Below are 26,571 nucleotides of genomic sequence, written 5' to 3'. Positions count from 1 at the left end.
GAGTAAGTGACTACGCGCTAAGCGTGATTTCACATGACATCTGGCTTCTCCAAGTGACTTTTTCGTGTTAAGCGAGGACTGTCTGCTGAGCGAGTGTGACGTGCTGAGCGAGAGTCTCCAGGCCTTCAACTCTCTTCCATGTCTTCTTCTGTGTTTCTACAAAAAAATATATCATCAAAATAGTATAAATTTACCGGTTTAAATACCTACCGGACAAAAACTCAGAGGATGCCAAAATTTCAATAATTCACACAAAAAGAAGCAATAAAAAAAGAAAAATACAATAATTTCTATATGACTTATTTACAAAATATACTTATACACAATAGTTATCAATATCCTAAATATTATGTATACACTTGATATATATTTTTTTATTCTCATACTTTTAACAAAAATTAATCATAAAAAAGACACTTCATTTGCATTCGATTGATCATGAAATAGCTTAATATTTATTTTATTTGTACACATGGCAAAACATGTTTCTAAATAGCATTTCTTCATTTTACTTAATACTCCTACAACTATACGGGAAAAAGAATCTTCAATATTTTAAGAGTTGAATGTATTTGGTATATATTCCATGTATTATTTAGTAATGACAATTTTGCTCGAAATATATACCACTATAATAAACACTAAACTTTTTCTTTGCAATATAGTTATCTATTAGCACTCAAACCATCGCCACTAACAATATGCTAAATTGTTAGATAAAAGTATTTAGTGTTTTTATATTTATCATTTTAGGTTAAAATATATTTTTTGTTCTTGAATATATAAAAATGTTCAAACTGTAAAATTTTTAGTATATTTTTTGTTATCATAAAATTAAAATGTGTAGTTTTTTGCTTAAACATAAATTTAAGTAAATTCAAATCTATAATTATAATTTTTAACATCAGTTATATATATAAATGATATAAATTTAATGTTTTTTTTACACCAATTATACATACAATTGATGTAAAATGTAATATTTTTTTACATCGATTATACATATAACCAGTATAAGAAAATAATGCATATAAGTTTGAATATTTAAATCTTGTTTTGAGTAAAAAAATAATACATTTTAAGTTTGTAAAAATGGAACACATATCGACAATTTTATAGAACCGAATTTCAAACATATTTATGTTAACGAAATACTTTACCCATTATTTTAATACCAATGTATCATAGAATCTAATCGTAAGAATATTGCAGATAATATCTCAATAAATTCTTAGAGTTTGACCTTATTTTGAAAGAATATAGAAATTTACTTTTTCAATCACAAAAGATTAAAGTGTGTTTTGTTCCGTGTCAAGCAAATCAAGTAGCTAATTTTTTAGTGAGAATTTGGAGAGTTTATTTTTAGTGAAATGATACAAGTTGATTCTTCCTAAAAAGAAAAAAAAAAAAAACCACTACATGTTATACCAAGTATTATAACCAACTTATTGGCAGTTGACACGTCCTAACTTGTTTTAATTTTTTTTAAAAAAAATCCCATAGGGCCGGGCCATAATTTTAGTGTGATTCAGTTGATCATGACCCCACATTCCGATTTTGTCGGTAGAAAGATCCCCACGTTTCCATAGTAGTAATCTAAGTTCCTTTGAAGTATTAATTAACAAGAAGATAAAACTAGAAGGTATTGAAGATCATGGGGTCAGGTAGGTTGGGTTCTGACCAAAACTCGTGTGGGCAAAAAAATTGGGGTTGATGATTGGACCCACGAGACTGGTTGTGCTTACTTACTTGTGGGGACTCCGAGAATTCCTGAACATGCTCATAGTCCAGATTCTAAACATTCATCATAGACTATGAGTATGAGGGAATGTAATAACCAAACAAATAAACATTGTGGATTTCAGGGGCCATGCACTTGAATTAGCTGGATTCTTTACTTCCTAGTGGTGTTGTAGCTTTCATGCAAAGAACGTGGCCTCTATTACCTCTCTTGTAGGAGACAATCACGTGCCATCCATGATCCATCATTAACTCCATTCTACAAAGTAGGTCATGCTGTTTTATTTCTATTTTTTATTTTATTGATCTTGGTCAATGAAGATAATAATAACGACTGAGTTTTAGAAGTTCTTAATTAATTTATGTTTTTCATCCAATAAGGGGAATGTTTACCTGCTTTTTAGTAATGATAGCCATAATATTCCTCACACGAAGTCCACACAGTTTCTAAATACTCGTTAAATGATAATTAACTTGATATTGCTTAATCCTTTTAAACAGTTTAAGCTTAATTTACACCAATCATTACGAAATCATACAATCAAATTGGTTAATTAAAGTAGAAAGCAATATGAATTTATTCAAATTCTACCAAATTATTCTTGATCGTTGATACAACTATGTTTCTTTCTTTTCTTTTCTTAAAGAAAAGGGATGATGTATTACTAAGGTGAGCTGTGGAGGAAGCATAAAAGCAGTCTTATGGAGAGGGGCAGATGCTAAGGGGGACAGGCGTGCCCCCGGTCCCTTCCCTTGATTTTTTTTAATTATATATATATATATATATATATATATATATATATATATATATATATATATAAACGTTATACATTAATGGGAAAAACAGTTGATTAGATTTGCTCTCTTAGATATATTATTTGTCTATGCTCAAAGTAGGATTCGCACTACTAGATTTATCCACCAGTACCGAAAATTAACATACATCAACAGTGTTTTATATTATTATCATTATAATGAAAAAACTTACTTCTACAACACCCCTTTAAAATACTGCTCAACAATATTCTCACACTTTCATATATCCATTTCTTTAATGATAAATTTTTTTATATATATTCTCATACGACATCTAAAAAACCTATTCAACACTAACTCAAGAAAATAGAATATTTGATGAAAAGATTGGAATCTCTAGTGGAATTTTACAAGTCAAGGTTTCGTATGAACTCTCCTAGCTAATTAAAGACTCCAATCGACATTCAAGTCGGCATTTACAGGATTGCTAAGGTAAATGAATTAGAGAATGTGTGTAACTTTTGCCTTTTATGTTAGCAACGAGCACAAGCTTTTGAGTTGGTACTTTTTGCATTATGATGTGTGGATTACCTTTGTCTAAAATCTTAATATTACAAGTGTTTATTATTAAAAACTTAGGTTAACTCTTGTATATTATTAGGAAGGTTCTCCAGTGAATTAAGATGTTGGGTTGCTTGTCACGAGATCATATATTCGGTCTTATGGTTTTGGAGTCAATAATTTTGTTTTATTTTTTCTCGTTTGATTACATGAACTGAAGTGAGCTTATAATAATAGCTCAGAATGAACAATATCTAACTTTTATGCATAATTGTTGTGATCAATCAACACACTACCTTTAAATTTATGACTCGTTTTGTATTGAGAACCATCAATAGATCAATCACCATTATATTTAATATAATTAAAATAAGGCTTAAAGTATCTTGAAAATTCCTAAAATATATATGAATTTTGTGATTGATTCCTAAAAAAAAAATTTGTTTCTCGTTAGGTTCCTAAAACTACAAAAATTTTGTAGGAGACTCCTATTATTGGTCTCCATCCAAAACATGATGACATGTCTATTTTGGACACATTAGCGATTACGTATGAAACCATGTCAAACATCCAAATGCGTGAACTCCATCAGCATCGTCCTCCCCTCCTCCCTCCCCACCTCCTCCCCCTTCCTCAGTTGGTTCTCCGCCCATTGTTGCTCCCCCCTCCACCCATCCATTTTTTTTCTTTCTCTCTTTATTGTTGTCCCCTTCACCTCACCAAGACCAACTCCTACAACTTCATCGTCAGTGTGTTCTTAGATCTTTAAAATATTTGTTTGGGTGAAAATAACATTTTTTTAACTAGAGGTATGAAGAGAGCCATTGCCTTTTCACATTTGCGGTTTGCCATATCATTATCTAGCAAGTGCTCCGGTTGGGGGCAGCAACTTCGAATTACGCATGGTGACGACGAAATGAGGTTTTGCTCACTTGATTTGGTTGTTTGGATGCCATGGTTCTCTTACTCTACCTCCCTATTGTCGATTTGGTTGTTTCGCAAAAGCCAAACCCTTAGGCAAAAACCCCTTTTTTAGAAAACTCCAATGTCTTGTAACATCTTACACGCAGGAAGAATTGATGTTGGTGCATATGTCGTCATGATGTTCAATCTTTTCCATTGACAGGAATACGAGACACAGAGCAAGAGATAAAAGGAGATGATCTATGTCGATGCGTTCGCCTTTGTTGTCGTGAAGAGGAAAAACCTTGTGGGATGCCACACCTGACCATGAACGATGCTGATGTCATTGACAATGGAGAAGATGAAAAGAAGAGGACAAAGGGAAAATGAAAAAAGTAAAAAAAAAAATGGAGAGGCAAAGGGGGAGCGGCAACGGGCAGAGAACCAACTGAGGAGGGGGGAGGAGGTGGGCAGGGAGGAAGGGAGGACAATGCCAATAGAGTTATGGAAGGAGGGGGAGGTGAGGAAGCCAATGACGTGGTGGAGGAGGAGAAGACAATGTAGTTCACGCGTTTTGACATTGATGATGTAGTTCACATGTTTGAACGTTTGATGTGACTTCATACGTGTATTGCTGACGTGTCCAACTAATGGACATGTCATCGTGTTTTAGACGAAAACTAACAATAAAGATCTTCCATAAAACTTTTGAAATTTTAGGAATCCAACGAGAAGTCAAAGATTTTTAGGAATCAGTTGCGAAATTCAAATATATTTCAAAGATCTCTAACATATTTAAGCCTTAAAATAAAATAAAAATGTTTTTTCTTGTTCATATATTGAACAAGTGAATTATTAATGCATTTTGTTGGGAAAAAGGTTGCTAATTAAATGTATAATAACATGAACCGTAAAATATTTTATTTTACACGGTACGATTTTGAGTCAGCTTTATTTTTAAAACTAATTATTTATTACTTGTAATTAAATAAATCGAATCTAATTTCCTACATAGAATTTTCTCTACTAAAATAATTTAATGAAAACAATTTCCATATTATATAAGTTCTAACGTCTAAGTCAACAAAGTGACTTCTTTGAAAGGAAATCAGTCGGCCAACAAGTACATAAACACATATCTAAGTTTATGCCTTCTAAAGGTTGGTGATGAATCTCTCTCACGGATAAGGGTTGGTTTTCATATATATTTAGATTTTTCAGCCACGAGAAAAAGATTTGCTTGTTTGATACTTGTGATAGGTGAATTAGAGGAAGAGTCGATATTTATTTGGAATCTAGTGACGTTAGATTGTGATTGTTAATCTATAATATAGCATAACAAGTCATGAACGTGATTATTTGGGTACAGGAGATCATTTTTTAAGCACCGGAGGAAATCTTGGTCGTAAAGCTTTAGGTAATCATATCGTTCACAACATGAACATCTTAATTCAAATTGCTATTGAAATGCTTAAACATATAAAATATATTTGTTATTTATGTATAACGTGAATTTATGGTTTTTCTTTTTTTATTTATGTCCATTGGTTCTGATAAAAAAATGTTCAGAGGTTTAGAATTAATGCCATAATTGTTGCTATCAAACATTTTTACATGATGGTTATTTTTTATTATGAGTAAGAATTGAACAATAATTTATGTATTTTACACAACAAATTAAATTAGATCTCCTTAATTTTATACACGATGATGTAAATATGTTTACATTATTAAAAAAATATTTAGTGTTATTATTATTATTATTATTATTATTATTATTTTCATTTTATCATTGAGTTAATATCATAAAATACATATATAAAGTAAATGAGGAAAACAAATCACAAAAATATTAGAAAAAGAAAAAAATTACAAAAATAATCTAAGAAAATGAGGAAGATATAAGTGATTAAGAAATAAACCAAAGTGATTCTTATTTATTATTATTTATCTACAGAGTAATTCAGATAAAATTAGTAGTATATATTTTACAAATTATTTTGTCCTCTTACATATAATATAACCCAAATATGTACCTAATAAATATAGTTGAGTTGACAATATAAGAGAGTATTTAAGTTTAACTTCCACAAAATATATTTTTGGAAAGGAATGATAAACTTTAAATATAACTAAATCTCTAATTAATGATTAATTTCTATAGTTAGTTCAAAGGGACAACACTTATAAAAATACCTTAAAATTTCATTGAAAAATCAAAGGGCTTACTTATTGTTGTTACCAAAAGAAAAAAAAGAATATATATATATATATATATATATATATATATATATATATATATATACTCTTATTATATAAGAACTCAGGGAAAAGAGATACTTTGTGTACCTATATTTTTGAAAAGTAAAAATAATAAAAGTTAAATAGTACAAGGTAGTTTACGCTAAGTGGAGTGTGGAATAGTTCTCAAGGTAAGATGGGATAAAAAAATATATACATCATATCTTTCATATATAGTTATATATGACACAAATTTTGTTCTAATTTAATTTTTTTTAAAAATATAAAATTTAGAAATATTAATGTAATAACTTAATACTAGATTATAAGAATATTTTGTCTATACATACACAAATGTAATTTTTTAATGCAAATGCAACAAAATGATCTTCGTTCAAGAAGTCAAAATACCATTTGAAACCAAACATGATAGCACCATGTCTTTTTTATTCAGGATTCAGGATTGCACCATGTTTGAGACAATTAAACATGCTCTTAATAATTTTGGTCAACAAAATTTCTTTCGAATAATCAAATGTATCTTTATGACAACAATTTGTTCGTCCTACCCATAAATACCTTTTAAAGTCTTTTTACTACCCCTTGTTATAAAAGAAAAAACAAACAAACTATTTACCCCTTCAAATGTGTCTACTCCTTTTCTATCGTTTCAAGTTTTTAACATTTTTTTGGTGAATTCAAGTTTTTAACATTAAAAACAATAACTTTGAACTTCTTATAATCTGTGTAGGTAGACGCTACCTAAAATTTTGAGACATTGATTTGGTGACAAAATTTTTAAAAAAATTGAGAGATGAATTAGGTAACTAAATTTTTTAAAGAATTAATGTGATGACGTTTGTAAATTTAGAGGACTAAATCAAAAGTTTTCTTCATAATCCAATAAAAATGTAATTCTTCAAAAGACTTCTTTTAATGAATTTGTATTAAAGTAATAACGCATTTATCTTTAATATATAAGTGGGTTAAATTTATGAAAGTTTATATTAAAATAAGAACTGATATATTATTACCTTCTCACATTATACTATTTATATTTTAAGATGAACTAAGTTTTGATAAAGATTCCTTGTGTTTAGAAGTGTTTATCTATCATTTATTTCATCTTATGAAATAGTAAATATTTGTGTAAGTGTTCGAGAGAATTTATGAAAATAATTTATAATCTACCCATAAGTTGTTTTAATCTTATTTTAATAATGTCTTCACGATAATTTATGAAAAGGGATTAATTTTATATGAAAGCAATTTAATCTTATTTTTTTCATTTATTATAAAAACAATTTATACATAAATAAATATTTATATAATAAAACTTAGTCATTGCATGTTTAATAAATATCTAAACAGAAAAATAATACTACTCCACTAAAAAGAATCTTGTAAGCCATTAATAATCAAAGCATTCTTACAAAACTAGATGTTAGAAGTAATCATGGCAAAACTATATTTGAATTTGAATTTGAACATGGGTAGTAAAAATGATCCATTGAATTCTTCCAAATTAGAGAAAAGAACAGAGAGGGACAAAACTGTAATTGCGGAAAAATCATGACAATTCCGCTAGGGACAAAGACAAAACGAAGAGGTCGGTCGGCAACTGTGGGCCGGAATTGAACCGGGGGAGATAAAAGCGGCGCAAATTCTAACAAACAAAACCCATTACTAATCTCAAAACAAATTAATTAGCATTAACAATAATAAATTAATAATTGGTCATCCCCAAACAAAAAACTCAAACGGATAACGCAATAACGTAAGACTATTCTGCGCCTTTATATATCCAACAAAGAAATTCATATTTAATTTTTATGTGTTAAATTTTTTGGACCAGGATGAGTCATACCTTATGAAGTAAATTAATCTCTGAAACACCTTTAGTGTATGATCCACAAGACTAAAAAAAATAAAATCATCCACTCAAAAAATAAAATAAAAAACAAAAATAGACACTTCAGTTTTAATTCCCACTTAACTAACAACAAATTCCACTCTCCAATAACCATATCTTCTTCTTCTTCTCTCTTTCTCCCTCTAACTTCTCACTGCTCTAGCCACACTCACCCTCCGATTCTAACACCAATACCCTAATTCCGCTATTCTCCAACTGTTTTTCTTCTTCTTCTTCTTCTTCATTCGTTCTATCTTTTTATTTTATTTTATTTATGAAGCCTCCTCCTTGGCTGTGATTTTTACTTATTACTATTATTTTTCAGCTCGGTATGTCGTTTTGCTTCTAAACCCTAATCCTAATCCTGCAGATTTTACTTTAATTTGTTTTGGTGAAAGTTCTGGATTGATGAAACTGCTGTATCTTTTAAAATCAGTGTTCTGCTTCCGATGGATTGTGATGTTTGTGTTGTTTCCAAGTGTGTTTTGAAAATTTAGCGACGTGTACAATCTGTCCTTTTTTTTTCTTCTTTTGGCCTATTATTCAGTTCGGTAGAAAAGTGTTGCGAAAGAAGAAAGAAAAAAAAGGTTGTTTGCTATTTTGGGAAAAAAATTGAGGGCATGGCAAATCTAATGCCTGCTTGGCTTTTTTTTTCCTCTTGATTTGCTAGCTTGGTAGCCGTTGTTTGTTTGTATTTTTTTCTCTGCCTAAATGGAATAACCATGCCTGAGATATCATGATATTTTATAATTTAATAATTTATGCTCAGCAAGTAAAACAAGGTTGAGTTTGTTGTTTTCTGCTTCCTGATTCTTTCGAAGTTTACTGAAATTTGGTTCGTGTGTTTGGCCTTTAGTGATTTACTCTCTGCTTACTTCATAATAAGCCTGGATGTAAGGAAAAATTAGAGAAAGGGATGGTGTTTTGAATTTCGATTCTGAGCTGATTTTTTATTGTTGTTTTTTTTTGTTAACTTACTTTCTTTCCTTCCTTTCCCTTTTTGGTTCTGCAGCTAGAATAGTTGAAGATTATTTGGTACCTAAGTTAACGAAGACCGTGACTGTGAATGATGGATGTTGCTGAGGTTGAGGAAAATCTGTTTGCTGCAAGTGATGCCAAGGTATGATCATGTCTTTGATTATTTTGTATGCTGTTTTGGGAATTCTAATGCTTTTTGTATGGTAAATTGGCAATTGCTTTTACAGCGTGCACAGTCCTCATGCCAAGGTTTAATTGAAGATTCAAATCTGTTTTGTATTAATTTCTTTATGTTCTTCATTTAATTATGTAGGAAATGGAAACCCGTTTCTTTATTATTATTTTCCTAGTTATTGTATGCATTCAGCTAAGAAAAACAGTTGAATCTGTCTACCTTTTAAGGTGCATGAACAATCTTTTTACATTGTCATCGTATCAGCTATTTAAGCAAATGTTTTTCATTGCTGGCCTAATGAAAAAGAAAAACAGTAAGGGCCTGTTTGAGTTCTGTTTTTCTTGCTCTGGTTTTTTGCAGTTTGTATCCAATTCAGTTACAATTTATTTTTATTGTCTGTAATGTAGTCTGACTAATATCTATCTGGTTTCTTATGCAGTTACATGGACAGATGTGCAAGACTCTTTCTATAATATATTGCAAAGTATTGTCTGTATTTCCTTCTTTAGAAGCTGCTAGGCCTAGGAGTAAAACTGGTATTCAGGCATTATGTTCATTGCATGTAGCCTTGGAGAAAGTAAAGAATGTTCTTCAGCACTGCTCGGAGTGTAGTAAACTTTACTTGGTATGATTTTTCTTCTATAGTTTTATTTGCTGATTATGTTTCTGAGTACAGTTTTTATTTTACCTTATCCCATGAAGCAGTTATCTCTTGTTGATGGGTAAAATTATTTGACCTGAAATACATTTTTGTAAAATATCTTACATATGGCATTAATTATGATGCAGGCTATAACTGGAGATTCTGTCCTCCTAAAATTTGAGAAGGCTAAATGTGCTCTTGAAGATAGTCTTAGACGGGTGGAAGATATTGTTCCACAATCTATTGGGTGTCAGGTAATATTACTCAGCAGCATGGCTGATGCTGTATACTTTTTTTTTTCTCCTTGTGGGTGGCGGTGGTGAGTTTTAGGTTCATGATCCTATTATTATAATATTATGTGGAGGGTCTTTCTCATTCTTGCCGATTGTTGTTGTGATCATATGAATTAGAGGGGCCCTATTTTAGATGTTTTATTTTGTTATTCCAAAATAATTGAATGCACCTTGATTACATTACTCTGGGTTTGGTTTTCTGTAACACTGGCCTTTGTATATTCAAATGCACAAATTTCGCTCCTTCTTGTTATTATTGTCAATGTTGAACCCAGTCTGAGGTTTGATTGATTACCTCTTTAGGTTCAGGAGATTGTGAATGAATTTGCAACAATAGAATTTGCACTTGACCCATCAGAGAAGCAAGTTGGTGATGATTTAATTGCATTGCTCCAACAGGGAAGAAAGTTTAATGACTCTAATGACAGCAATGAGCTTGAATCTTTTCACCAGGCTGCTACTAGACTTGGAATTACATCTTCAAGAGCAGCTCTTGCTGAAAGAAGAGCTCTCAAGAAACTCATAGAAAGGGCTCAATCTGAGGAAGACAAGCGGAAGGAATTAATTATTGCATATCTTTTACATCTTATGAGGAAATACTCCAAGTTATTTAGAAACGAGTTCTCAGATGACAATGATTCTCAGGGTTCTGCACCTTGTTCTCCCGTTCAAGGATCTATCGAGGATAGTGTTCCTGGTAGTCATTGTCAAGCCTTTGACAGACAACTTTCAAAATTCAGTTGCTTTAATTTCAAACCAAATATTAGTAGGACATCTGGGCAGATGCCTCTTCCACCTGAAGAGTTAAGGTGTCCAATATCTCTGCAACTCATGTATGATCCTGTTATCATTGCTTCTGGGCAGACTTATGAAAGGGTTTGTATAGAGAAATGGTTCAGTGATGGGCACAACAACTGCCCAAAGACCCAGCAGAAACTTTCACATCTTTGTTTGACTCCTAATTATTGTGTTAAGGGCCTTGTTTCTAGTTGGTGTGAACAAAATGGAGTTCCTATTCCTGAAGGCCCTCCTGAATCTCTTGATCTTAACTACTGGGGATTGGTATTATCAGAGTCTGAATCTACAAATTCAAAATCTGTAAATAGTGTCAGCTCTTGCAAGTTGAAGGGTGTCCATGTGGTTCCTTTGGAAGAGAGTGGTATCTCAGAGGAATCTGTGGAAAATGGAACTGAAAGTGTTTCTGCACAAGAGGAAGACACTGAGCAGTATTTTAGCTTTCTGAAAGTCTTGACTGAGGTGAACAATTGGAGGAAGCAATGTGAAGTAGTAGAACAGTTAAGGCTGCTGCTGAGGGATGACGAGGAAGCCAGGATTTTTATGGGGGCAAATGGGTTTGTTGAAGCACTTTTGCAGTTTTTGCAATCAGCTGTGCGTGAAGGTAGTTTGATGGCTCTGGAAAGTGGAGCAATGGCTCTCTTCAACCTGGCTGTGAATAATAACAGGTCTGCTTTATGTTTCTAGTTTTAATCATTAAGTAAAACTGCTTTATGATTACAAAATCAAAATAATTCTTGCTATTTGAGAATCACAACCTTGTGTTTTAGCCAAAGCCATTGATTATCAAAACTGATCATTGAGATTTGCATAGTGCTAGTGGATGTAAAAAATTGATCACTGCCCACATTGAATTTTGTTCGTTCAGTTAATATGTTCCAATAATAAATCTGGCTTAAATTTACCAATATGGTAGAGTTAATGTTTCATTAGCTCCTTTTAAATTCTCATAACTTTTGTTTTTTTTAACCTCTGCAAACTATTAACTTGAAGTTGATCTTTACTTTTCAACAGAAATAAGGAAATTATGTTATCGGCTGGAGTATTATCATTGTTGGAGGAAATGATTCCTAAAACTAGTTCTTATGGTTGTACAACTGCTCTTTATTTGAGTCTCTCTTGCCTTGAAGAAGCCAAGCCTATGATTGGCATGAGTCAGGCTGTCCAGTTCCTAATCCAGCTTCTTCAATCGGACTCTGATGTTCAATGCAAGCAAGATTCTCTCCATGCTCTCTATAATCTTTCTACTGTGCCCTCAAATATTCCATACCTCCTTTCATCTGGCGTCATTAGTGGCTTACAATCCCTTCTTGTAGGCGAGGGGGATTGCATTTGGACAGAAAAATGCGTAGCTGTTTTGATAAATTTAGCTACTTCTCAAGTTGGAAGGGAGGAAATTGTATCTACTCCTGGACTCATTGGTGCATTGGCTTCGATATTGGACACCGGTGAGCTCATAGAACAGGAGCAAGCTGTCTCTTGTCTCCTAATTTTGTGCAATAGAAGTGAGGAATGCAGTGAGATGGTCCTGCAGGAAGGGGTTATACCAGCATTGGTTTCAATATCAGTGAATGGAACTCCAAGAGGTCAAGAAAAAGCTCAGAAACTCTTGATGTTGTTCCGAGAGCAGCGACGAGACCCTTCACCAGTTAAGACACATCAGTGCTCACCTGAAGCTAGTGATTTGTCTATGCCGCCTGCTGAAATGAAACCGCTATGCAAGTCCATTTCAAGAAGAAAGTCTGGGAGAGCTTTTAGCTTTTTCTGGAAAAACAAGAGCTATTCTGTATACCAGTGTTAAGTTCCATTGGTTGTTGTAAATCTGTGTTAGCATGTTTACTTTTGTGGCCCTGTTTTTATCCTCCTATCCTTCCTCTTCCCGTGGGGTGCTGCTTATTTTTGGTTCAAAGCGAAGAAGAGATGTACAGGCCTTTGTAATTTATGGATTTTGTTTTCTTCTTTCGCTTTCCTCTTTGTAATGTCAATTTTCCATGTGTTGTTGTTTTTTTTTTTTTCTTTTTTATGTTCGAGGGTGTTTATATTTCACTGGGGCTTCAATTCTTAGACTTACAATTTTGAAGTTAACTGTGAATAGTAATATCTTAAGGTGTTTCTTGGTGAACAAACTATAAAGGTTACACAATAGTAGTTAGTAAAGAGTGCAAGTTCTGTTAGAAGCTAGCGTATGTCGCTGTAGCCATTAGTTTCAGCTTTAAACAGTCATGCGTCTTCTTTGGTCCGTGTTTCTTGGTTGCTTTACCGCAATTCTCTCGATTTAGACATTGTTCTATGACCATTACAAATTAATCGATTTTTAGGTCAAAATATAAGACCATTAGGGCATGGCGGCTGCGGTTGATAACGGTTCATAATGACTTAAACTAAAAAAATTACTTTTTCTTTCATTTGATAAGAAAATCACTCTATTATGTACGCACTCTTTCGGTTGTATGACACTTTTTCATTTGAGTAATTATATATAAAATCATTATAATATAGACTTAAATATGTTTTTAGTCTAAAATTATGTTATTTTTAGTTTCTTAAATAAAAAATTATTATTTTAGTCCTTTAAATTTGAGAAATATTTTTTTAATCTCAAACATATTTGATTCTGAAATATAAATTTAAAAATATGACTTCTAAACCACCAGATTTAAAAAATGAATTATACATAGAGCTAACAACAAAATAAATAATAATAATAAAAAATTATTTACTCCCAATTTCTTCCTCGTCAGAAGCCCAGGATACTTCATCCCAGCACCACCACCCTGTTGCCTCCCCCACCTCCACTCCTCGGAGCACTGTAAGAACAAAACAGACCCATTATGTTTGTTCTTACTTGTTTTTTTTTTTTTTATATATATATCTTTCAATTTCGATGCTTGCTTCTCTATTTGTTGTTTCAATGTTAAGTAGAGAATTGAATGGAGGAGGTCGTGCCTTTTGTACAAAATTCATAGTAGATCTTAGGACTTGCCTCCTGTTGATATGCTGGAAGTCATTTCGTGATGCTTTTGATTTAATTTGATGTTTTAGTTTACTAAGCAAAAAAATGTTTTAATTGCACTGTACCAAAATATAATAGGTGACTGTGTTTTAATTTAATGGATGGTAAGAAGAAAATGGATAAAGAAGATGGATTTGATTCATGCAATTTTTTCTCCCACAAATTGTGGGGGTAAAAAATTGTGCTTTAAGATTTACATTAAAAATTAAATTCAAAAGTCATCATAAATAACAAATTTCATATTCCTTCTTTGGTCAATTTAATGACTTTTGCAGTGAGGGACTAAAAGATTTCTCAAACTTGAGAGAATAAAAAAGGACTTTCAATTTGAAGGACTAGAACAAGAATACCTTTATATTTAAGGGAATACAAACATATTTAAACATATAATATATACCTATTTGATAATTTTATTTTTTCTCTATTTCTCTTTTCCTATCAAATTATATCATCTATTATACTTACACTTCTGTTTATTTTTTCTGTTTCTCTCTCAAGATTCAACTCACATACGGGTCTTTATGTAACTTGATTTTTTTTTTCATTTTTATTTTGACGAGGCACCAATTGGAGTTTTGTGAACCGGAAGAGTAATTTGATTTTTTTTTTCATTATTGGAGATAAAAAGAATAAAGAAAGCACATAAACTATAGTTTTTGTTTTTTTTTTTACATATTCACTGCTTTATTTGTTTACTCAAAATTATTACGTCTAGCTGCTTACTATTTTTTCAGGAAGGGAAAAAGTGATTTCCAATTCAAGATGGGTTTATAATTAATTTATCTGTGAAAATCGAAGATGGGTTTATAATTACCAACTAAGTTAGATTCTATTGATTTATGAAAATTAATTTAAACGTATTAGTATAATTTATCACTCAAAAAAATATTAGTATAATTTATAAGTTGTAATTATATTATTAACGGTTTAAATTTAATTATGTTGAAATTAATCAGGTTTTGTACGCTACCAACATCCTACTTCTGGATTCAGAAGAAAAGGTGGGAAACAGCGAATCAATTATTTTACAGTTTGAATGAAGATAAAAGTAGCAAGGAATTAGAAAGCACCGTCTAAAACTTGATAGTTTGACATAATTAGTCAAACTCAGGATCTATATAGCAATCAAAGGTCAACTAGATTTTCTTCCCTGCCGAGTGTTTGATATATTACTACTACATTTTCAAGACCATTCCATGAAAAACTTACACATGTAGCATTTTCGGTCCATAAATATTTTGTTGGCATGATAGTTGGATTTCACTTCTTTTCTGTATTTTCATCCATAAATTCAGTCACAATCACATATTCACATTTAGGGATGGATAAATTCGGTCCCTGTTTACTTTGCTGATTTCATATAGAGATTTACTATACCTGGAGTCTTAAATGTGTGTGCAAGCATGGTTTTTGTTAAAATATTTCTACCATATATGCTGGGTAATTCATTTATCATGTAACAATAATGTGGATTAAATTTTGCATTACCAACAACAACAACTAGTTCGGTCATATTTGGTGGGACTTCAACGATGAGTAATGGTGAAAATTAATTCAATTAATAATTTCAAATAACGGTAAAATTTGTATAAGAGTCTCAAAATTGAAATTTGAAAAATATTACAATCAATTAAGGTAGAAGCTTGAGTGATTGTATAAATTCTAAAAAAAAGTTTTACAATGAAAGAGGATACAACACTTATTAAAGCATGGCCAAATGTTTCGAAGGACTCAATTATCAGGGTTGACCAAAAGGTATGTGGTTTTTGGTCAAGGATCAAAGATATCTTTAATGGGCATTGTGGTTGGGAATGAAAGGGCAAAACAAATACACTAAAAACTCATCGGCAAAAGATAAATTCTGTAGTTTAAAAGTTTACCGGTTTTAATGAAGATGAAGGATAAACATTCAAATATGATTACAGAGTGCTTGTTAAAACAAAATCCTAAATGAAATTAGTAGAGGTTCTTAAAAAAAAGAGAGATATTAACTTTTCGTTTACATGCATCATGTTTGACTCTCTTATTTTTTTCATATGGTTGAATTTCAACAGAAATCTTCACTATTAAAAAAGCACGGTTAAAGATGGTTATTTGACATTTTCTAAATAGTTTTTAATCTTCTTTGAGTGTCAATTTGTAAAAATCATTTTAGAATCTTATATTTTTTGTTTAAATCCTTGGTGACTTGTTGGTCATGGGTTCGAATCCGGAAACAGCCTCTTTGCATATGCAAGGGTAAGGCTGCGTACAACATCCCTCCCCCATACCTTCGCATAGCGAAGAGCCTCTGGGCAATGGGGTACGAAGTTTTTTTAGAGGGCGAGCCCTGGTGCAGCGGTAAAGTTGTGCCTTGGTGACTTGTTGGTCATGGGTTCGAATCCGGAAACAGCCTCTTTGCGTATGCAAGGGTAAGACTGCGTACAATATCCCTCCCCCATACCTTCGCATAGCGAAGAGCCTCTGGGCAATGGGGTACGAAGTTTTTTATATTTTTTGTTTAAATAATATTAAAAAAATTAAGACATTCTAAGACGATTTTGGGTAAAACCGATGTTTATTTATATTTTTTGTTTAAATCATCTTAGAAACTAGATATATTTAAAAATAATTTTATAGAAACCGATGTTTATTTATTTTTTTAATATCTATTTTGTTTTACAGATAAAACTCTGACATTTTTTATTTCTAGTGCACAACCCTGTTGCTTTAAACATGTGAACAAGAAATTCAACATTACCAAATCCCAAAATACAAATGTGAAATAATGGCGGAAGATTTTAATATAACTAATAACATGTTAACAATTTACATACATTTCTTAAATAGTAATTTGATATAAATACAAGAATATACAAATTTTATTTGATTGTAGTCCCAAAAATCAACATTTGTGATTTGTGATTCGTGAATGCCATATAAGTCTCGAATTCTGGAGGTACAAAAGCAGAAAAACCAATGCTTCATATCAGGTTTTTTACTGTCACCACCCAGTAGAATAACATTTACTTGTGAATATAATTAAAAGAATGAATAAGTAACAGCCAAGATTAGTGGAGCACTTACATGTATCCAACCAAAAGGAAAAAGTGATAAGCTGTCTTGAACTTCAAATATTTCTTCTTCGTTCAATGTTTTGTTTGACACTGGATATTAAAATTCAATTAGATGCACTATTGCTAAATGAAAAAATAACATCAGACAGTAGAAGAAAAAAACATCAATGAACCATGGGAAATTACAATCCTTTGAACTCCTAAATCCAATGAGTACTTCATAATGTGCTAATTCTATTAATATATGAGTAAGCTTGTAAATTAGTTCTCAATATTGTATAGATGGGGCATTTTAGTTCTAATTTTTTTTAAAAAAAAACCTTCGTTGGTCCTTAAGTTTGCAAAAAAGTCATTCAAATTAGTCTTTTTCAATATTATTTTCCATTGTCGTTTTGCACCAAAGAAGACTAAAGTGAATGACATTTTGCAAAGTCAGACTAATGAAGGATTTTTAAAATCTCGAGGACTGAAACACCAAACACATAAGATCTCAAGGACTAATTTGGAGTAGTCAGTACCAAGAAATCTATAACATCACAATCATTAAAATTTCCAAGGATAACTCCACTAAAATTGACTAAAGAAGCAGTTGGCTATAAAAATAATTGCTCATAATTTTAATTTACAGTAACATTGGAGATTGAAGCAGCATTTCCACTAAAATGTTAAGAAATCTTCTCGGATACCAATAATTACCAATTATACAAGATTCATCAATCACCATAGCTATGCACCACGACCTCAAAGCAATACTAATGTTTTATTTTGTCAGTCAAGATATAGTTGGAATAAGATTATGTAAAAAATGAAGCTGTTTAATCATGGAATAACAAAGGAATAGACACACTGAGACAGAGTATGATAGCTTGTAAAATTAAAAAAGAAAAATATGACATTATCTTACCGAGTCTGAAGTTGATCCTTGCTTTGGGTTATAAGTGTTGTGATATGAAATACCTTTTTTTCTAGAGCCACCCAAATTGCAAGCACAAATAACTGTTAAAATCACCATCCAAGAGATTTTCTAGAACTTGGAAGCACACAAAATTACAACATCTCTTACTAGGGACCCTGCAAGAACACCACATGTCTCCGAGTTCTTCCTTGTGTTTTCCAAAGCTAATCTCCTAAAATCTTCCATCATTTTGACAGGCTGCAACATAAAGTGAAATTATAATAACTTTTAACCAGTATAAGAAGTTAAGAACTCAAAGAGCCAACACATATAAGAACAAGTGACAATAAATGACTTAGAAAATCCAAGATATATGTCACGCACTTCAATTAGAAAACTAGAAAAGGTTTACTATATGTAGGTGTTGATACGTAGTTGCATCAAGTCCAGAATCATGAGACGATTTAGCTGGTCCTGGCCTTCGATATTGAACCTGCACAATGTCGAATATTAATATTGTTAGAATATATGAAAAATATCACATAGTATCTTGATTGTATCTTCAGAGTATTTTTAGAGTATCTTAGATTATCTCCTAACTAAGATTGATTTCCATACTTCCTAATATTTCATTATTTATTTCCTCATTTAACTAGGACTGAGTCTTGTATTAGTAAAAATAAGGGTTAGTGTTATAACTCATGTTTTGTAATACACCATATCAAGTCCATCATCTTTAGAGTATTCAATAATATATTCTCTCCTTTTCCCCCTCATACCCAAAACCCTATAATTTCGACAAATATAAAAAAGATAGATAATCCATGCTTAGACAACATAAGAAAGCCACACTTCAATTTTACCTTTATTTCTGCACTAGGTCCAAGCCATTGGCCCCAAAGGCCATTTGGTCTTAAAAATGCATGTTTGGTCAAACTCTCCTTATTTGGAGGGGGTAGACTAACAGATCTGTATAGTCCAAAGAATAACGATCATATTTCTTCCTTCAAAATAGCAGCATGTTTTTTTTTTTGAAATATATCTTGTAAGTTCAAGAACCTCCTCAAATAACAAGGATAATAAGAAATGTAAGTGCTACTGAAAAACATAAGTGTTTTGCGTACTAAAGGTGTTCTTAATGAAAATGGTATTAATAACTGAAATAGTATTTAACCAACCATAACATATAAATAAATCAATAGAATTAGATCCAGTGAGGCATGGAAGCACTTAACATAATGAGTTTTTCCTGCCTATAACAAGAAAAAATTGTTAAAACAAAAATACTATTATTTGCTCTCTTATATGTTTATTCTTTTGGGGGAAATGGGGGACATGTAGGCAGCAAGAAATGCCAGCTATTAAGCCTGTAAGATGAAATCCACTTAGACATCTAAATGCACACACACACACACACAAAAATCAATTGCAGACAAAAAGGGAAGCAAAATGAAAAAATAAAGTACAATCTCAATTCACAATTTTCCGGGTCACGTACTTATCTCCCAGAATGGCCAAAACCCAAAAGTAGCCACTCATAACAAAGATTTGCTCTAACTAGTAGGTCTAATGTAAATCTTAGAAAGTCCAAATGAATAGAATATGAATAGGTAGAAAAACTCAGTTTCTGAAACTGCTTGTCAATAGGCCTGGAATCTAAAGATAACATATTATCATAATTCCATGAAGACTGTGAACCGAATCCCGCAGCAGGCTGCAAATATGTCAGGGGAAAAAAATAGTTGACACCAGTAAACAGTCAGAACCAGAATTCAAGCACATTAGAGTAGGAAAATTGGAAGTTTTGGGCAATTTACACAATTTCTTCACAGACATTTGGATGAACAAAAAGCAATAAGCAAACAAGATGAAATTTCCAAGCACCTAGTTGAGATACCACGACACAGATGCACATAGATTGAGAATTTTCAGTATCCAGAAATTTATACTAAAACATTATCTTCAAGTCCTCACCTGTTTATTGACAGTCGGCCATTGCAATAATGAATTCACTCAACTTTGCAAAGCTTTATTGAAACCATTTTCTTCAGGCAATGGAGCTTTTACATGCTAGTCATTCATTTTTTCCACCCGATGTTTAAATTTGGGCTTCAAAGATTCAAGCTCATCCAACACAGCTCGTGATCTCTATAACGGAAAAATGATAGAAAAGAAGAAAATGACCAAATATCAAATATAAAAAAATCAAATAAAAGAATAAAACAAACACACACAAAACTATCATAAAAAGTGGCATGGAAGTTTCTCGCTTATATGCTGCTCTTTCATTGGGCAGTGAAGCTTGATAATCTCGATGATATGGTATAGTTTCAGAAATCAAACTTTAAGAAAAAATACCAATAGTTGGCACAGTGAGGAAAAAATGAAAATGTCATACTCAATTTAATTGCAAACTGACGAGTCCACCATAAAGAAAATCCATGAAGTTTTCATATTTTACCTTAAAAATCTAAGGAGAATGATGTACAAGTCAACTACATTATGCTCCTCCCGGTAGATAGTTGCCTTTAGACAAGAACGAAATTCATAACTCACATGAACTCATCTAGAAGAAACACAGTAAACATCCAAAAGCAACAACCACATATGTACTGAATCACAGTTCAAGTTGTTCTACTTCTACACAAAAGTTATGACTACTTCAACAACCATATATGAACAAGTTGTGGTGACATAAAACACATCATAATTAAGTCGTGTCCTGCATCGCTAGGGCCAGAAACGAGCCTGTTAAACTGATCCTAAATAGCCTGAATTTGGCACACGGTCAAATGCACAAGGTGCATCAAGGATTGAAGTTTCTCCTTCCCATATGAGTTAGACCCAGTTGGGTATGTAGTAATCACGAACAAAATTCAATAAATTCAATTGGGGGAAATCAAAATTAGGTTGAAAAAATAGGTTAGATAAATTGAAATTGAGTGAGAATGTGCGAGGGAGGAACCGGTGTAGTGATCTCTGGCGAAGTTGTTGGCGGCATCTTCCTTGTTCGGGATGGAAGAGTTGGCGGCGGGAGCAGCAGCGGACTTCGTCGATGACGGTGGCTTCGAGATCGACGAAGGCGGCGCGCAGGACGTGTATCATCCAAAAATTAATCCAATAATTATTTAAATAAACATATCTAAATATATTTTTAGTAAAAAAATAGATTAAATTATTTTAAAATAATATATTGTTATTTTTATTTTAAAAAAATATTAATATAATAATATATTAAATTGGTTAAAAATAATTATAATTAAAAATAATAAAATAATTAATAAAAAAATATTGATTAAATAAATTTTAAATTATGTTTAATTCTTATATAAAAATAAATATTATTTAAAGAATTTTATCATTGAATTAATAAATATATAATTTAACTTTTAAGATTAAGATCAATTTGTACTATGTGTAACGTCTTAATCATTATAAATATTATATGTTTTAGTTATTATATTATTATATAATTATTATTATACATGTGGTTTTATATTATTAGTTGTTTTTATTATTATTATGATGTGATTTTAAAAATTATCATGTAATGCATGAAATTAGGAAATTTATTGGTAGTTTAAATATAAGAGGTATTTTTAGATTATCATAATATTGAAATTTTATATTTTTTAGTATGAGTTGGTTTTTTAATGAAGGGTGCTTGTAGATCCGATTTTGCTGTGTTGAAAGCATCATGGGCTACACGAGGGTGGAAGAGTTGATGATAGGTGATGTAAGTGTGGATTTTTGGTCATGGGTGAGAGAAAACAAGAAGAATTCAAGATATGAGAGCCTTTTACAATGATAGTTTTAATAAATTTGACTTGAATATCTTATTTCAATGATGATTTTAACAAAAATCATTTTTGAATAAACATTTTAAACGGTTTTGTAAAAATTATCTTTGAAAATTTATAATTATTTATAAAAATATTACTATATTTTTTATTACATTAATTTTATAAAAATCATCTTTAATCTCGTGTCATGAAATAACAATTTTATAATAGTGCTTATCACCCAACTTATACCTAACCAATGGTTAAGCAGAAAGATATTTGATTACTTTTGTTGCATAAACAAAACGAACATTATTAAAAGGTTCCTTTCAAAATTTGAAGTAACAATTGAAAGAACAAACTAATAATAAAGAGGCAGCACCTTTTGTAAATAGCTAGCCATGGAAACAAAGAATGCTAGTGTGACAAATGTGACTCAGATTATCTAGTTGTATTGTTCATATCATATGCCTCTTTTTAATTCTAGTAAGGGAGAAATTATTATATAGTACTAGACTACATATTTGTATTTTTCACATGATCATGTAAATGAAAATTTCAATTTTCAAAGAAGAAACGCTCAATTATGTGTCACATGTATAAAGATTGATGCAGACTATAATAATTCTGAATATATAATAAATTCTCCTAATAACTACCAGCTTTCATGAGCCATGCAGACTCAAACAATTCCAGAAGACCGTCCTTTACTCTTTCATTCCCTCCATCTTGACTTTTCATAATACCATCCTTACTCTTTTCGTTATTTCCATCATTCTTCTCTCTTCCTTCTTCACAATCACAATCTCCATTGATCTTCTTCTCAATCTCACACTCTTTCTCCATTTTCTCATCCGGGTTCTCTTCTTTCCCTTTCTCCAATAATGCTTCCTGGTATGATGACCCTTTCACGTCACTCGACACTGCAATTTCATGAGCCCCTTCATGTTCACAATCTGATATTATAGGAGGAAAATTTTCCAAATTTTCATTGTTAATATCATTCGAGGAATTATCCATGGGAAGGTACCCTTCATTGCAACTCCTATCAACACCTATTGTTTTCTCGTCCACCCTTGAATTTTCCTGCCCCCAGTGGTTCAACGTGGAAACTAAACTGTTCAACCTTGAGATCACAAGGGTCAGTGCCCAATCCAAAAACGGGACCTCGTGGACTATAGTAGGAAACTTGTTCATTGCACCATCAAATTTTTCTGGGAGGGACACTATCATTAGCACAATTTCATCGACTTTGTCGAACACGCGGGTTGAAGGAGGAAACAATCTCTCGACAATTTTTTCAATTGCTAAAATTGCTTGATCAATGATGGAGAGAATTGCTAGCAATTGGAATCGCATGGCGTAGATAAGGGGTGTGGCAAATTTTGCTAACTTTGTTACCCTTTTCAACGTTGAACCTAATGGTCCATTGATATGTTGGGTTTTTCCTATGACAATGTCAATAATTGCTAAGATGGAGACTCCACAAGCGTGTAATGGACGATGCCTTGCCTTAGCCTTAGGCTTCTGAAAAATCGGTATAAGAGAAACACGTGAAAAAGACAAAAACAAAAAGATTATAGTATTATTATGCGTAGACTTCAAAGTTTAAATTTTCATCCATATGTAGCAGATCTCACACATGATCATTGCTGTATTCTAGCTATAACGAATTAACCCACCGGTTCATCATTTTTATAATTTGTTTAACAAAATATATACTTTTGGGCATGTTGTGCAGAGATTAGTCAATGCAATCAGACATATGCTTATGGTAATTAATTAAATCTGTATCCGCAGCTGTCACCCCAGATACTTATGGTGGGTTTCAATAGATCTCTTTTACACCTAGGTCAAAGGGGTATGCCGCTATATGTGCTACACCGAAGTATGCCTCCATTTGATTATAGAAACAACCATTCTTCTCTTTTATGATATTCGATAACCCGAGGATCCTTTTCAGCTTGACATTATCAATCAAGAATGAGGATTGTAACATGTTATTATTAAAGAACAATTCCAAATTGATATTAACGATATTGATGCAATTAATTAAACCTTATTTCCTGATAAAAACGTTAAGTATACATACAAAATTATATAAACAGAATTTCCAAATTAACTTACATGGGAAAGGAAATTGGCGGGTGGCATATCCATGGTATTGGTACAGAATATATATAATTAAGAGTCCAGGAATCTGCAGGTAACTTAGTCCCTTGAGGGAATTTATAGATCTAATGGTTGGTTTCCATGAAAAACTCAACTTGCCATATAACAGAAAATGGCTCCGGGCAGCTAGGAATAGAGAGAGAAAGACCGTTAGATTTACCAGGGCGTTTGATTTTTTTTTTATTTTTATTTTTTGTCTAAAATCATCAATTTTAATAAAATATTATTGTATTAAAGAACACAACTTAAATAATAAATAATAATGCAGTAAAAAAAATTATTAATAAAATACATCATGTTTATCTCAAGGAATAGACTCCTAAGCATTATATATACAGAGAGCTCAACGTATATATATATATTATAAGATACATTTCTTCTTAAATATCTTTTTCATATGTAATGTAATTCATTTTTATTTTACTATTTAATTTTTTTATATATATTTTATTACTTATTTTTTTTGTTTGACTTTGGTATTTGTCATTAATAAGAATTTATCATGATGTGACATAATATATACATACATTACTTAATAGACCTTGATCAAATGGTAACGAGTGTTAAAATTAAATATGAAAAAAAATTCAAATAATAGAATTTAAAAAAAGTAAAATTTAGATGATAAAAAAAAAATAAACTACATTACAGGTATACAAATATATTTGTTTTGTTTTTGTTATTTGTATAAGGTATTGTTTTATAACTTTTAATTAATTAATTAATTAATTTGAATTTAATTATAATGAACCGACAAATGTATATATTTTTACCCCAACAGTATCTGATCATAAATAATATATAATAACTATTTTAAAAATTATCTTAAAAAGGATTTTTTGATTGAATGAAAATGTAAAATCATTTAGTTCGCAATGCATCATAACTAAATTCAAATAGTTTTATTTCAAAATCTACTCTTATTCTTTATAATGAATTAGCTCAAAATGTCTGACTTTGACTTTGATTGCACTCTAAGGTGTTCTTGCGCTTTCTCCTTTCAAGAAAAATAAAGATAGGTAACGAAAGATTGGGATACTAACAATGATAAGTGAGAATTTTAGCAAAATGATAATAAATGCTATAAATGCATACTTGACAAAGGTGGCAAGAGGCTATTTATAGGGATATTTTCATATGGATTGAGGTGGATTGTGCGTGCTCAAGGTTCCTTGTTGGGATGTTTAATTTTACTTGTTTGGGATTAGAGTAATATGTTATTGCATTGCCGACAAATATGCACTCATATCTCTTTCAGTTGGATTTTCAAGATTGGTTGTTGAAGAATTTAAGTAATGACTCTGAAGTTGGTGGGAGAGATTGGAGACAATTGTTTGCAGTTGTTTTGGACAACTTATGGAGAAATATATAGAAACAAAGGAATCTTCTAGAATGTGAGACTGCATCCTACTATGCTTATGCGTCTTATCTTACAACAACTAGATGCTATCTCTGACAATACATTGCCTGGAGTTAATTAATGGTTGTCTAGAGGATAATAATCATCAGAGTATTTTTTGAAAGCACCCACCCTGTGACCATTTTAAGCTTAATTGTGATGGTTCCAAGAGTGGTTCTGTAGCTGTTGCTGGTGGCTTACTTTGTGACCATATGGGAAATGTTATTTTCTCACACTCAGCTAATATTGGGAATTATGAGCGATCCTCATTGGAGTGTGAAGATTGCTTGGAGTCGTGACTTTAAGTTTCTTATAGTAGAACCTGATTCTCAATCTGCTATTGACTTGTTAGCCAAGGATTGCCCTTGTCCCAGTTTGGTGCATGATATAAAGGAGTGTTAGGTCTGAATGGAGGTGTGTACACTTGTGTGATTCCTTGTTTCAATATCAAATTTACCTTGCAACTTGGTTACCTGTTATAAACCTCATCAAAGTACCCATTAGGATCGATTTAGTAGTGGGAGTTGGAATAAATGCCTGATGACTTAGGTTCAACATTCATCAATACCATTATACACAAAATGAACCTCATCTAAATAACCTTAAAAGGTCTTAGCTTTGAGTTGGTATGTATTTTGGGCCGAGGTGAACTAATTGATATATTCACATAGACACGACGCAAAACAACAACACAAGTAGGATTTCTTATAATTCCTTAAAAAAAGATGTCTTATAATTCATTTTGAAACGCCATAAACGTCAAGTAATTGACTATTTCTCATGAAATTAAATTAAATTTCTCTTATAATTATACTCAGTCACTTGATTTATCACACTAAAAAACACATTATAGAAGTCACTAAAAAAAGTTTAAGAGCCTCCCAAAATTGTTATTTAACTTAAACAAAATAACATCCATTTTGCAAGTATCATCTTTTTTTTTTATCATTCATTTTTATTGTATTTTATAAATTCAAATTAATCACTTTTTTTTATAACAGAAACATATTTTTAAAGAAAAATAATAATTACAAAATGTAATTTAATTTTTTTTATTAATAATATCTCTTATTAATATTATGTATATATCTAATCTAAATCTAATCTAAGTTATATGCAAATGTGAATATACTTATAAAGATAATATTTTGAAAAACACATAAATTAAAGCAATATTCTTATAATTATTTATATTTATACAATATAAAAAACTGTAATAAATAACTATAATGTAAGGTAGGAATTATTACACAAATT

General features: G+C 31.3%; 2 protein-coding genes and 1 long non-coding RNA gene across 8 annotated transcripts; 1 reads left to right on the top strand and 2 right to left on the bottom strand.

Moving 5' to 3' along the window:
- The first annotated feature begins 8,120 nt into the window (after window positions 1–8,120).
- LOC114412818 (U-box domain-containing protein 45-like) lies at window positions 8,121–13,082 on the top strand. 2 transcript variants are annotated; one of them, XM_028376880.1, is made up of 6 exons: window positions 8,121–8,442; window positions 9,126–9,233; window positions 9,706–9,891; window positions 10,056–10,163; window positions 10,506–11,665; window positions 12,012–13,082. In XM_028376880.1, exons 2-6 carry the CDS (start codon window positions 9,180–9,182, stop codon window positions 12,796–12,798), a joined length of 2,295 nt encoding a protein of 764 aa, XP_028232681.1. In that variant the 5' UTR covers window positions 8,121–8,442; window positions 9,126–9,179; the 3' UTR covers window positions 12,799–13,082. The 2 variants fall into 2 exon arrangements, with proteins under 2 accessions (XP_028232681.1, XP_028232682.1); XM_028376881.1 differs by lacking the exon at window positions 8,121–8,442 and having other exon boundaries at window positions 8,456–9,233.
- Window positions 13,083–16,762: 3,680 nt separating this feature from the next.
- On the bottom strand, window positions 16,763–21,065 carry LOC114412817. 5 transcript variants are annotated; one of them, XR_003666830.1, is made up of 8 exons: window positions 20,423–21,065; window positions 19,936–20,109; window positions 18,825–18,930; window positions 18,346–18,454; window positions 18,130–18,219; window positions 17,971–18,031; window positions 17,077–17,156; window positions 16,763–16,942 (listed from the first exon to the last, which is right to left on the bottom strand). It is a non-coding gene; the product is annotated as an uncharacterized LOC114412817 (long non-coding RNA). The 5 variants fall into 5 exon arrangements; XR_003666828.1 differs by having other exon boundaries at window positions 17,971–18,219; window positions 20,423–20,487; window positions 20,927–21,065; XR_003666829.1 differs by having other exon boundaries at window positions 16,763–16,990; window positions 17,971–18,219.
- Window positions 21,066–22,305: 1,240 nt separating this feature from the next.
- Window positions 22,306–23,938, bottom strand: LOC114411540. Its single transcript, XM_028375186.1, has 2 exons — window positions 23,871–23,938; window positions 22,306–23,270 (listed from the first exon to the last, which is right to left on the bottom strand). The coding sequence occupies exons 1-2, from the start codon at window positions 23,901–23,903 to the stop codon at window positions 22,392–22,394; spliced, it is 912 nt and encodes a 303-aa protein (XP_028230987.1). The 5' UTR covers window positions 23,904–23,938; the 3' UTR covers window positions 22,306–22,391.
- Between the last annotated feature and the right edge of the window lie 2,633 nt (window positions 23,939–26,571).

The sequence above is a fragment of the Glycine soja genome, chromosome 5 (genome assembly GCF_004193775.1).
Source record: "Glycine soja cultivar W05 chromosome 5, ASM419377v2, whole genome shotgun sequence".
In the NCBI taxonomy this organism is placed as follows: Eukaryota; Viridiplantae; Streptophyta; class Magnoliopsida; order Fabales; family Fabaceae; genus Glycine; species Glycine soja.
This window is presented reverse-complemented; position numbering and strand designations above follow the sequence as displayed.

Coding starts and splice junctions, on each gene's coding strand:
- LOC114412818 (XM_028376880.1), top strand. CDS start 9,180: ATGATGGATGTTGCTGAGGTTGAGGAAAATCTGTTTGCTGCAAGTGAT. Junction 9,892..10,055: donor AGTGTAGTAAACTTTACTTG/GTATGATTTTTC, acceptor ATTATGATGCAG/GCTATAACTGGAGATTCTGT. Junction 10,164..10,505: donor CACAATCTATTGGGTGTCAG/GTAATATTACTC, acceptor TTACCTCTTTAG/GTTCAGGAGATTGTGAATGA.
- LOC114411540 (XM_028375186.1), bottom strand. CDS start 23,903: ATGGATATGCCACCCGCCAATTTCCTTTCCCAT. Junction 23,271..23,870: donor CCGCCAATTTCCTTTCCCAT/GTAAGTTAATTT, acceptor CCGATTTTTCAG/AAGCCTAAGGCTAAGGCAAG.